The 11,562-nt window shown below is 41.4% G+C and overlaps 3 protein-coding genes across 3 annotated transcripts; 2 read left to right on the top strand and 1 right to left on the bottom strand.

The window, feature by feature from the left end:
- Positions 1-2,293: 2,293 nt before the first annotated feature.
- Positions 2,294-4,764, bottom strand: LOC138046286 (uncharacterized). The gene is made up of 5 exons (XM_068892958.1): positions 3,800-4,764; positions 3,377-3,533; positions 2,910-3,151; positions 2,405-2,516; positions 2,294-2,314 (listed from the first exon to the last, which is right to left on the bottom strand). Exons 1-5 carry the CDS (start codon positions 4,762-4,764, stop codon positions 2,294-2,296), a joined length of 1,497 nt encoding a protein of 498 aa, XP_068749059.1.
- Positions 4,765-6,434: 1,670 nt separating this feature from the next.
- On the top strand, positions 6,435-8,781 carry LOC138046284 (uncharacterized). Its single transcript, XM_068892957.1, has 2 exons — positions 6,435-6,896; positions 7,480-8,781. The coding sequence occupies exons 1-2, from the start codon at positions 6,435-6,437 to the stop codon at positions 8,779-8,781; spliced, it is 1,764 nt and encodes a 587-aa protein (XP_068749058.1).
- A 396-nt stretch (positions 8,782-9,177) lies between these two features.
- Positions 9,178-10,038, top strand: LOC138046283 (uncharacterized). Its single transcript, XM_068892956.1, has one exon. The coding sequence runs from the start codon at positions 9,178-9,180 to the stop codon at positions 10,036-10,038; it is 861 nt and encodes a 286-aa protein (XP_068749057.1).
- The last annotated feature ends 1,524 nt before the right edge of the window (positions 10,039-11,562 follow it).

Raw genomic sequence — 11,562 nt, 5'->3', positions numbered from 1 at the left:
CCCCTCCCCCCTATTCAATGTTGGAAGGTAACACTACAATTTCCTACGAAAAGCATTTAGTTTTGCACAACATTGAATCAGGGGGGTGGGGAGAGAAGCAAAGAAGACGTCAAAAGTGGTAACCTTCCCAACAGTTTTGTCTATGATTGTAGCTTTGCCAGCCACAACTCTGAGACTGGGGTCAATCGAAATGAGACTTTATGCTCATGCCAGTCAGAGCCCAACACCACGACCTTGTGTCACAGTCAGCCCAACCCAATTATTCTGAAAACTGCAGTCATTAAGAAAAGTTCCGTGGGAATTTTGTGAAACAAGCAAGCCACTAGTATAAATATCTTAATTGGACCCTAAATAATGCAAAAATATTTGGTGGCACTTTCGTAACTTGCACCGAGGTGAATTATAAGGGGTTTTAAAAACAGTCTAAACTTGTCACCACGGAAATGAGGCTACATAAATTAATTCCTTTTATCTTTCAACCATGTGAATGAAATCACACCAAACTCACTATGATGATATTTATTGATGTATTAGACACTTCTTCGTGTTCTCTTTGTGGTATGAGGAGTCACGTGACGAGTAACCATCGAAACGTTTCTGTCTGTATTCCTTATCATAATTAAGAATGCAAATATTTCCTAGAATGATAGCTGACGATTTCCGAATGCCAATATATAAATTGCTTTGTTTGCTAACAATAGTTTTTCTCTTGAAAGCATTGCCAGGGAGAGCCTGGGAAAATCATGCAGTATGTGTGGTCAGCAGTAACTTTCACTAAAATAACGGTCCGCCATCTTTACTTACAGACTATGTAGTTCAATCATAATACAGCATCTGTAAGGGCTAAACAGAACGTTGATATCAACTTTGTTTAGTTTGTCAATGTGTTAAGGATGAAGATTTAGTGGAAAATCCTACTTCTTATGACAAGTTAGTGGCTGCTGTTAAAGAAAGAGCGTCTTATGGTGAGTCAAGATTTTCGGAGATTTGGTCTTCTCTGAAAGTGTCTTCAGTTAAGGAGCTTGAGGTTAAACAAGGGACATGGCACAGAAAGTGCTATCAAGATGCTACACACTCTGGAATGCTAAAGAGGGCAAAATGAGTCTGGACCAAATGAGTCAAGACGAAAGACCAGAAATTTGCAAGAAGCAGAACCTATCAGCCAACTCACTGGGTCAAAGACAACCCCTTACAACAAAGCAGTGTGTTTCTTCTGTGATGGTGAAGGTTGTAATCGGGAAAAGCTGAGGGAAGTTAGAACCATGAATGCAGGAGCGTCACTATGTGAAGATATTGAGCTCAGTAGAAATGACAAGCTCCGTGTCAAATTCTCAAGTGCAATCAATGCAAGCGATGCTCGTGCAATTGATATAAAGTATCACTAAAAATGTCTCAAATGTACCATGAGCCTCTGGCATCACGTTCATCGAGTTCCGTTTTGGCAGGTGAGATAGCAGCTAAAATTGAGTTTTTAACAACAACGGAAATCATGTTAAGGAATGGTAATGTTCTTCATATGTCAGAACTGGACACCGCATTTAACAGTATTGCAATGAAGAAAGCAGTGTAGCAGATAAGATGTGTAGCCGTAAAGTAATGAAGCAGCTGTTACAGGACGAAATTCCTGGTATCGAGTTTCACAAGCCAAAGAGAGTCAATGAATCAGAGATGGTAACCATTAAAGAAACACGAGATTTTGCTGTACAGCTTTCCGATGAAACCAGAGATATCGGAGATGATATTAAGACCTTATACAATGCTGCACTACTTTTGAGGAAGGCTATCAATAACTGCAGAAAGTGGATGTTTGATGGGTCTTTGGAAAGTCTTTCAAAAGACAATTTTCCAGAAGAGTTGTATTGCTTTTTTAGATGGATAATTAATGGTCCAAAGACAACACTCAGTGCAGAGGAGAAATGCCAAGAGGTCCACAAACGTGTTATGAGCTTAGTCCAGAGTACTGTTTCAATGTGCTTGACCGAACGCCAAATCGGGAATAAAAAATCCGATGTGATGAAGACAAGCCGTGAAATGCCACAGCAGCTGGCAGTGGGTCTCGCAATCCACCAATCGATATGAAGTAAAGGGTTAGTTAACATGCTGCATGGTTTCAGAATGTTGGTAGAATACAACAGACTTCTTAGAGTCGAGTCTCAGATAGAGGCCAGTGTGCTGAAACACATGGAACAAAACAATGGACTGTTTTTACCAGCAAACATCGCGGAACTCAGATAATAATAATAATAATAATAATAATTTTACAATTTATATAGCGCATATTTACATGTGCTGATCAATAGCGCTTTACATTCATCTGTTAAAAAGAAACGAAAATACATTACTTGTTAAAAAGATAAGTTTTAAGTCGAGATTTAAAACTGTTAAGTGATGTTGCTTGACGAACCTCCACTGGTAGCTCATTCCAGAGTTTCGGAGCTGCTGCTGAGAATGATCTTGCTCCCAATGTTGTAAGCATCTTTCCCTTGGGATGGTCCAAGAACAGCTTACCAGTAGACCTAAGATTATACAATGAATTCGATCTTATACTAATAAGATCGTCAAGTGGGCGCTAGGCCGTAAATACATTTGAAAGTCAAAAGTAAAATCCTATAGTCAATACGCAAAGAAACCGGCAGCCAATGCAGCTCATAAAGCGCCGGTGTAATGTGAGAAAACTTTCTAATGCCAAGAATAAGTCTTGCTGCTGTAATTTAGCAATCTGCACCTTTGGTAAGCCAAACAATAAACCATTACAATAGTCGAGACGGCTGGTTATAAAAGCATGAACCAAGGTAATTAAAGAATCTCTCGACAGGTATTTCTTAATACCTCTCAATTTATGTAAATGATAAAATGCGGCATTACAGGCCTTGTTTATATGATCAGTCATGCTTAAGTTGCTGTCAAACCACGATCCAAGGTTTCTAACACATGGGCTTGGACTGATACGATTAATGCCCACAGTTATGGAACACAAATCTAATTTATCAAGCTGTTGTGGTGTACCGACTAACAAAAACTCCATTTTATCATCATTGATCATCAACCGATCTTGAATCATCCATTTCCTCACCGCGTCAATGCACTTTTCCATAGCTTGTATAGCATCAGCTTGAGCAGCGTTGCTGAGTGGTTTAAAACTAAGATACAGCTGTGTATCATCAGCGAAACAGTGAACATCAGGGAGATAATGTTCCACGATCTTAAACAGCTTGGACGCATATATTATGAATAGCAAAGGCCCTAAACATGAGCCTTGGGGTACCCTTCAGTTCAAGTCAAAAGGTCGAGAAAGAACTCCATGAACAGAAACATGCTGACTTCTATCAGACAAGTACGATCTAAACCAATTCAGAGCAGTCCCACGTATGCCAACCTCGTCAGATAGCCTCTCTAAAAGAATTTGATGATCAACAGTGTCAAAGGCAGCACTGAGATCCAATAAAATTAACATAGTGACATGTTGAGAGTTCATCTTTAACAAAATATCGTTCATCACTTTGATAAGTGCAGTTTCAGTGCTATGGAGTTGCCTGTAAGAAGATTGAAGCGCAGGAAAAATAGCATTTGAAACCATGTGATTGTAAACTTGATTAAAAACGACTTTTTCTGTCAACTTGGATACGTACTGTAAGTTACTAACTGATCTGTAATTTTTATACAGCAGATCCAATCAAGGTTTCTTCAAGATAGGATTAATAAGCCCACATTTCCAATCATCCGCAAATTCTCCAGAGATAAGAGACAGGTTAATCATTTTAGTAATGACTGGTAATAGCACATCAGCACAGCTGATTACCATAAGTGTTGACACGCATCAAACATACAACTTTTCTTCGGAGAGCAGCCAGTCAACTTACTAACTGCACTTTCATTTAAAGGAATAAAGCTCTCCAGTGTTCTAGCTGGTAAAGTTTTCACATAGTCAAAATGAGAATCATGCAAACAATCAGCTAGTCTGTCCAGTTTGTCATGGATGGCATTAATCCTTTTAACAAAGAAGCTACCCATTTCATTGGCTAAAACCAGCTTGTCACTAGTGGGTGGAAAAGGTACTTCATGACCTTGATTAAGCAATCTCTTTGTTGCCGAGAATAGGTTCCTTTGATTGGAGTTATTTTCAACAATAAAGTCTGAATAAAACTTACGACGGGCTTCATTCATCAGGTAGGTTGTAAAATTCCTCTTCTTTTTAAAATCAAGCAAATCACGGACTCTTCGAGATCGATGCCATTTTCTTTCAGCTCTCTGTCTTTCCCTCCTTGAATCCCTAATATCTTCACTAAACCAAGGTACCAAAGGCCTCACTGTGATAAACGTAGTGACAAGTGGAGCATGACGATCAAGAGCAGCAGATAATGTAGAATTATAACATTTAACAAGATCGTTCAGAGCATCAGGGCTGTCTGTACAAAGCGAAGTTGTAGAGAGTTCATCACATAACAGGTTAACGTCAACCACCTTTGTCTTCCTGAAAGAGATTTTTTTCTTCGGGAGCGGTGGCCTGTCCAGAGTTACATCACAAGTCAAAGTAAAGTGATCAGACAACAGATAGTCAGTCACAGGGATATTGGCCAATAAGGAGTCACATTGTCGAGTAATGATCAAATCCAGGGTGTGTCCTGACTCGTGCGTTGGCACGTTAACATGTTGTTGAAGGCCCATTGACTCAAGCAGCTCCTTTAAACAAACACTGTCTACATTCCCCAAAATGTCTACATGGATATTAAAATCACCTGCTATCAGTAACGGTACAGATGACATTACAATTTTCTCCAAAAAACTCGAAAAATCAGCAAAAAATGCACTGGTCGTGACAGGATGGTTACTAGAGTAGGGTGGGCGGTAGAAAATAATAATCTGTAGCTTTCGTGACTGGAACCAAGATACCAAGGCAATCTTGGCGCGATGAAATCCAAAGCGCTTCATGACGAAAACAATTGAAGCTCGTCCAGTGACAGCAAATCAGCCGCAATGACTAAAAGAGAGCCCCGAGAGCTTCTAGGCATGGCCCATGTTGGCAGCAATCGATTGGATCCCAAGTAGAAAGAACTTCAGAACAAATAAGTAAGAAATAAAACACTAAGATCAGAGCTCTGAAACTCATGGCTGCCATGTTCGGCGCCTATGTATGACACGTTTTCTTTGCCGAAGATACCTATGACAGGCGACGCACATTGCACGGCACAGCTATGGTGATCTACCAAAAGTGTGACAAAGATGACGAGAATCCTGAATTAAGGTAATGCATCGTTAATGTGAGTGCAAACACTTTTCATGATAAAATCAAGATTTCATTTTGGGAACAAGTTTACTGCCGTTCAAGGAACTATGGCATGAGAAATTGTGGTACTACGCAGAAAATTCTTATTTTTCCATATATATTGCTAATAAAAATAAAGTAGAAAATGAATATTCTACACCAGGAAGCATTTCTTCATCACGTACCAGAGTCATCCAAGAGCAGACTAAAATCGCTCGCAAAAGATATTGGTGAAGCATGCTCCAGTTCTGAGGGGGTTCAAGTGACGGAGGCCCACCAACGAATAGTAAATGCTGTAGAATCCATGGAAATAATGAAGAAGAAAGAGTTTGACGAAAGGCATAAAAACAGCCCCATGTTTAAGGTTTTCCGTCAGTACATAGGCATGGTGTTGGAAATGCTAATGTTTATCAGAGCAGTCCGTACAGCTGACTGCGAACTTCACCTCGAAGCCCTCGAGATATTTACCAAGTATTTCTTTGCCCATGACCGTTTGAATTATGCGCGAATGATTCCTCTCTATTTAGCCAAGATGAAAGCACTGTCAAACACAGACCCTGAGATCTATGCAGAATTCAAGGATGGGAACTGGGTAGTGAATAAAAATCCTTGCGTACCGTTCTGCGCGAAAGGTCCTGACAATGCCTTGGAACACTTAAACCGGTCTTTGAAAGTAACTGGAGGCTTGGTTGGCATAACCCTTAACCCAAGTGCATGTGCGAAGTTTTTCCTCATTGCACCAGAGTTGGCAAGATTAGCAAATCAAGTCAAAGACATGGCAGTTGTAACACATGAGACTCGTGGAAAGCACCATAATCTTACAGCTGCTGTGGTATCCCGAGAGGAGAAAAACATCACCAAGCTGTCAAACACAATTAGAGCCTTCACCAATTCCTTCAGTCAAGAAGGTGCTGACTTGTTTAACCTGGTGACGAAGGTAGTACTGCCGCAGGAAGTCAAAGATGATCTGTGTAACCAAAGTGCTATAGGGTTGAAGCTCTTCACAGTATTTATCAAGGAACGGATCCAGACTGGCAAAGAAAATCTATGGTCACCGATGAAAAAGCAGAAGCTACTCACATGGAAAACCACAGGAAAGAAGACCAAGGTGTCTGTTGACAACAAAGTGGTGGAGTTATAAGAAGATAGATGTCTCTTTGCTCGCATGATGATGGTATGCAAGTCGCGTCCCGAGATCAACATAGCTGAGGCAGTTGGGGTGTATGAGTTTTCTCTAGTGCCACGATCCCTTTTTGTGTCGGATGGCTCAATGCTGCATTGCCCTACGAAGAGTGCATTAATGAACGCTATTGAGAAACATGTTAACTCAGAAAATTCCACCACAGAGTGCCAAGTAGCTCCATCCGTGCAAGGGAAGGTCTCAATAGTCGACGGCATGGCTGAGTTGCAGTCCCTTGACAAACTCACGTGGATAACTACCTGTTCTCAACTAGCAGAACATTACATAAATCATCTCTTACAAAAATGCAGTGAAAGTGATGAAATCCATGTAGTTTTCGATAGATATGATGTTGAACTCTCCCTGAAATCAGCCACAAGAGTACGACGGCAGGGTGGTCAGGATGCAGTGTACTTATGTGTTGGAACTTTGATGTGCTGGGTCAACTTAAAGGTATTGAGGAGATCAAGGAAATTAAGAGCAGCGCCGTCGTTGCCATTATTAACAGCAAAATTGAAGTCTCCAACGATTAGCAATTTCCCTGGAGAAGAGACCATCGGTTCCAGAAATGAAGAAAATTCCGTAAAAAATAGGGACGAAGTTAGACCATTAATGGAGGATGGTGGAGGACGATAAACAACCACTATACGCGTGGTTAGTGAGCTCGTATGAAGTATCACTTCCATTAACTCAAATGACCGAAATGTTCGAGTTTGGAGCTTCTTTATTTTCAGATTTTTTTTGAAAAGAAGTCCAACACCACCACCACCAGTTCCCATTGTTCTTGGAATGTGGTTGAAAACATAGTCTTGTGGACAAATATCACGTATGGTGAAATAGCAGTCGTCATCAGACTTGAGCCAGGTCTCTGTGATTGCTAAAATGTCAATTTTGTTATCCACGACATAGTCTTTGATATGCAATGTTTTGTTGTTAATAGATCTGGCGTTTAACCTCAATTACCTGTTCAAATTCTTATTGGTCTGGATGCAGTGTGCCAGTTCCTGAAACCTGATGTAATCTATTGCTATCCGAGTGCTCAAGCGTCTACACTCGTGCCAAGGATCTTGAGGTACACAGCAAATTTGCAGATCTTCTGAAAATTGAAACACTAGGAATAGAGGACCACAGGGATACCAGTCAAGAGGATGATTTCCTACAGCGCTTCCAATCCCAAATCACATACCGTGATGGAACCTACTTTGTTCCTTTGCCATGGCTGGACGATCATCCTCCTCTACCTTTGAACTTCAACCTTGCCCACAGCCGTCTGCAACAAGTTAAGAAGAGGCTTCTCAAACGGGATCTTTGGAAGCCTTATGCAAGCGTCATTAATGACCAAATTGCCAAAGGTTATGTGGAAACTGTTCCTGCCGATGAAGATCCCTTGAGAAAGAATGACGCCCATTATCTCAGTCACTTCTTTGTTTTACGTCCAGAGAGCGAAACAACACCCATTCGAGTGGTATTTGCAGCTAATGCAGGCCATATCTCTCTGAACGATTGTTCATACACCAGTCCCTGCCTCCTCAGGTCATTGAACACTGTCATTCACCACTTTAGAGCTAACAAGTATGCATTTGTAGCGGGCACAGAGAAAGCCTTCATGAGAATTAAGATTAATGAAGAGGATTGTAACTATGTCCGCTTTCTGTGGTTTGAAGATGGTGACCCTGACAAACCAATCAGAGTTTATCGGTACGCATCTGTCTTTTTTGGAGGAACAAGTTTTCCATTTATCCTTATTTCCACAAGTGTTCATCATCTTTCTAAGTATAAGAAAGATCAAGATCCATCTGTTCAGTTTGTTGCTCAAGACCTTCAAGAGAAGCTTTACTGTGACAATGTACTTACTGGAGCACATGATGAGGACACTGCCATTCTGTATTACAATATCTCAAGGCAGGTTATGAAGGATGGTGACATGAATCTGCGCCAATGGTTCACAAATTCGCCAGCGCTGAGCACCATTATTGACAAGATGAGCACTGGTTCTGAGAGAGATCATGCTGGCTTGTTAGGCATGACGTGGAACCCTAAGGATGACACGCTACACTTTCCGCGGAAAGCCATTGTAATTCCTCCTGACGTGAAGTTTACCAAACGACAAGTCCTCAGTTCTGCTTCATCAACATTTGATCCTATTGGTCTCATCTCCCCTGTCCTTGTTCCAGCCAAGAAATTCATTTCATCTCTCTGTGGGATAAGGGATTTGATTGGGATCAAGTTCTCCCTGACGAACTCCAGCAACAGTACAAGCAAATCGCTACAGAAATTGAAGCAGCTTCAGCATTTGTCACCTCACGTTATTTGGACTTTGACAAAACTTTACCAGTAGAAATGCATGTATTTTGTGATGCATGGCCCACCACTGCCGCCGGTTGCTGTGTCTTCTTTGTTCAGAATGAGAAGGTCAGATTCATTGTCTCCAAGGTCAAACTTTCCTCATCTAAACATGCACGAACAGTTCCCCAGTTGGAATTAATTGCCATGGTAATGGCTGCTCGCCTTGGTGCAGCCATAAGAGAAATGTTCAGCAAGGATTTCCCCTCCATCTCATCGTACTACTGGACTGACTCCACTATTTGTCCTCACTGGCAAGAGCGAGAGTTCCTTCTTAAAGAACAGACGCAACCCACCCGTCCGCACTTCCAACCCAGACCTCAGCTGGTTCGTCAACTTAATCTGAAGCTCAACCTGGATGGCCTTTTAGTTGCCCCTGGCAGACTCGAGCATGCAAATGCTCGAACAAGATGCAAGAGAACCAATTCTCATCGCTAAAAAGTCTCAGTTTACAACTCTGCTTGTTAGTTCAGTCCACAAGAGACAGCTTCACGCTGGAGTAAGAGAAACTGTTGTAGCACTGCATAAGAGCTTTTGGTTGCCATCAGCGCGAAGTGAAATTACAAGGGTGCTCAAGCGATGTGTCAAATGCCGATGTGAGATAGGAGGTGCATACAAGCTACCCCTTTCACCCCCTTTGCCTGACTTTTGCCTTAACATGGTGACACCATTCTCTACAGTGGGGATTGACTTTACCGGTCATCTGATGGTCAAGAAGGGTAACAAGACAGAGAGATGTTACATCTGCCTGTTCACTTGTAGCACCACTCGCAATGTCAATTTGGAGATTGTTGATGACATGACGAGCGCTCAGTTCCTTCTTGCATTCAGGCATCACTGTGCCCTCTATGGAACTCCTTCACTTATTCTGTGTGATAATGCCAAAACATTTCGGAAAGGGAATGAAGACATTCAGAAGTTGTTTCAAGTCATAGAAGATCAAACAGTACAGGATCACCTTGTCCAGAAGATAGTTCAGATGAGGCACATTCCTGCCAAGTCACCACACTGGGGAGGCATGTATGAGCGACTGATTGGAGTAGTTAAGATGTCAACCAAGAAAGTTCTTCGTCGTGCTCTCATCAGTCTGCCCGAGCTACAAACACTCATCAAAGAAGTACAAGCAGTCGTGAATGATCGTCCAATCACACTCGTCTATCATGATGTCAATGCTCCAGAACCCTTGACACCGTCAAAGTTGCTGTATGGTTTCAATATTACTGCTTTGCTGCACCCTGTTGTTGATCCATGATCAACTCCATAAGGCCTTGAAATGACGCTCATTGCTGGTTTAGCACTTTGTCCAACGGTTCAAGTGTGAGTACCTTGCTTCGCTGCGAGAGCATCATGTGTATCATTCTAAGAAGCGAGGATCCCAGGAGGAGATTGTTAAAGTCGGGGATGTGGTACTTATGCACGAAGAAAATGTTCCTCGAAGTTCCTGGAAGTTAGCCATTTTAAAGAAAGTTCTTGGTGGTAGTGATGGCCTAGTTAGAGCCGCAGAGATAAAAACAAACTCTGGAGCCACCAACCGTTCAATACATCTCTTGTATCCCTTGGAGGTCACACTGACGGATCCTAAGGAACACTTTACGGGAATTGAACTGCAGATTCCACAGGTTGAAACACTCAGAAGAAGCAAACGAATTGCTTCACGCGTCCGCCCCCAGTATGTGGAATCTGATGACTAGCAATCTAGACTCACTGCGATATTAGTAACCTGCGGTGTGCGTTCGGCGCATGCGTAAAAGACAAAATGAAAACGTGCTCAACTGCAGGAAAGACCGCCATGTTACAACTTGAGCTCGTTGTGTTGTCATTAAGTGTTGTCACTGCATCCTATTCTGTTAAAAGTTTCTGATTTTGTATTAAATTCAGTCTTGTGGTTTACACAAAATTCTAAACGTTGATGGAGGAATGCATTGGAGGCAACCCCCAGTACACACTGGAATCTTCCTCAACTCCTGGCCCCTGTGATAATTTCAGCTCCAGCTTTGATGATGAGAATCAGGGTACCACACCTAGAAAGAAGGCACCTTCTAAACGCCCTTCCAAATAACGAAAAAACGAGAAGAGGTGAAGAGAATAGGTGGAAAATAGGAAATGAATGAGGGGAAGAAAACTTTTTGGGCTTCTTCTTGAAGTCATGAAAACTGTTAACAAGTAGTTTTCTCTTCACATAATTCAGGCTTGTCCTTTCATTACTTAGTGGACATTTGAACATTAAGGTATTTACATGTGACTTGATTTGGTGTTTATGAAAAGTCTTGCACCCTTTACAGTCAATTTATTTTTTCCATGTTGATAATTCATTCACCTGTAGTGAACTTATAAGTTAGGCACTGCTGGCATAGTTGCAGTGATGTCCAATGACAAATTGTGTTTATGCATATAGCTAAAAGGTGCTGTTATTGAAATACCATCTGGCTTACATTGGCTGGATAACAAGGGACTCAGAGACAGTATCAAATTCTTCATTTTTACAAAAATATAAATGACATACATTTAAGTGTCTATTCTTACTACTAAAAATGATTTTTTGGTAAGATTAGTTGTCCTTTACGTTCTCTTTCATGACTTGTCTTAAGAGATCAATTAAGCAAGAAAGTGCTTCCTTGGGGTAATAATTTTTAAAAATAAAGCACTATTTGTGAGTGCAAAAATGTACTGCATGATGGTTATGCCTCCAGCCCTACAACATTTGAAAATGTCACTTCAGAATGGTTTTGTACAATGCTCTTTGTTCTACTTTCAAAGCGTGAAATATATGGCTACA

Source organism: Montipora capricornis, chromosome 4, assembly GCF_036669925.1.
Source record: "Montipora capricornis isolate CH-2021 chromosome 4, ASM3666992v2, whole genome shotgun sequence".
Classification (NCBI taxonomy): Eukaryota; Metazoa; Cnidaria; class Anthozoa; order Scleractinia; family Acroporidae; genus Montipora; species Montipora capricornis.
This window is presented reverse-complemented; position numbering and strand designations above follow the sequence as displayed.

Coding starts and splice junctions, on each gene's coding strand:
- LOC138046286 (XM_068892958.1), bottom strand. CDS start 4,764: ATGTCATCTGTACCGTTACTGATAGCAGGTGATTTTAATATCCATGTA. Junction 3,534..3,799: donor GATGCGTGTCAACACTTATG/GTAATCAGCTGT, acceptor ATCTTCTTACAG/GCAACTCCATAGCACTGAAA. Junction 2,315..2,404: donor GGAATGAGCTACCAGTGGAG/GTTCGTCAAGCA, acceptor TCTTTTTAACAG/ATGAATGTAAAGCGCTATTG.
- LOC138046284 (XM_068892957.1), top strand. CDS start 6,435: ATGGTATGCAAGTCGCGTCCCGAGATCAACATAGCTGAGGCAGTTGGG. Junction 6,897..7,479: donor TGTGCTGGGTCAACTTAAAG/GTATTGAGGAGA, acceptor TTGCTATCCGAG/TGCTCAAGCGTCTACACTCG.
- LOC138046283 (XM_068892956.1), top strand. CDS start 9,178: ATGCAAATGCTCGAACAAGATGCAAGAGAACCAATTCTCATCGCTAAA.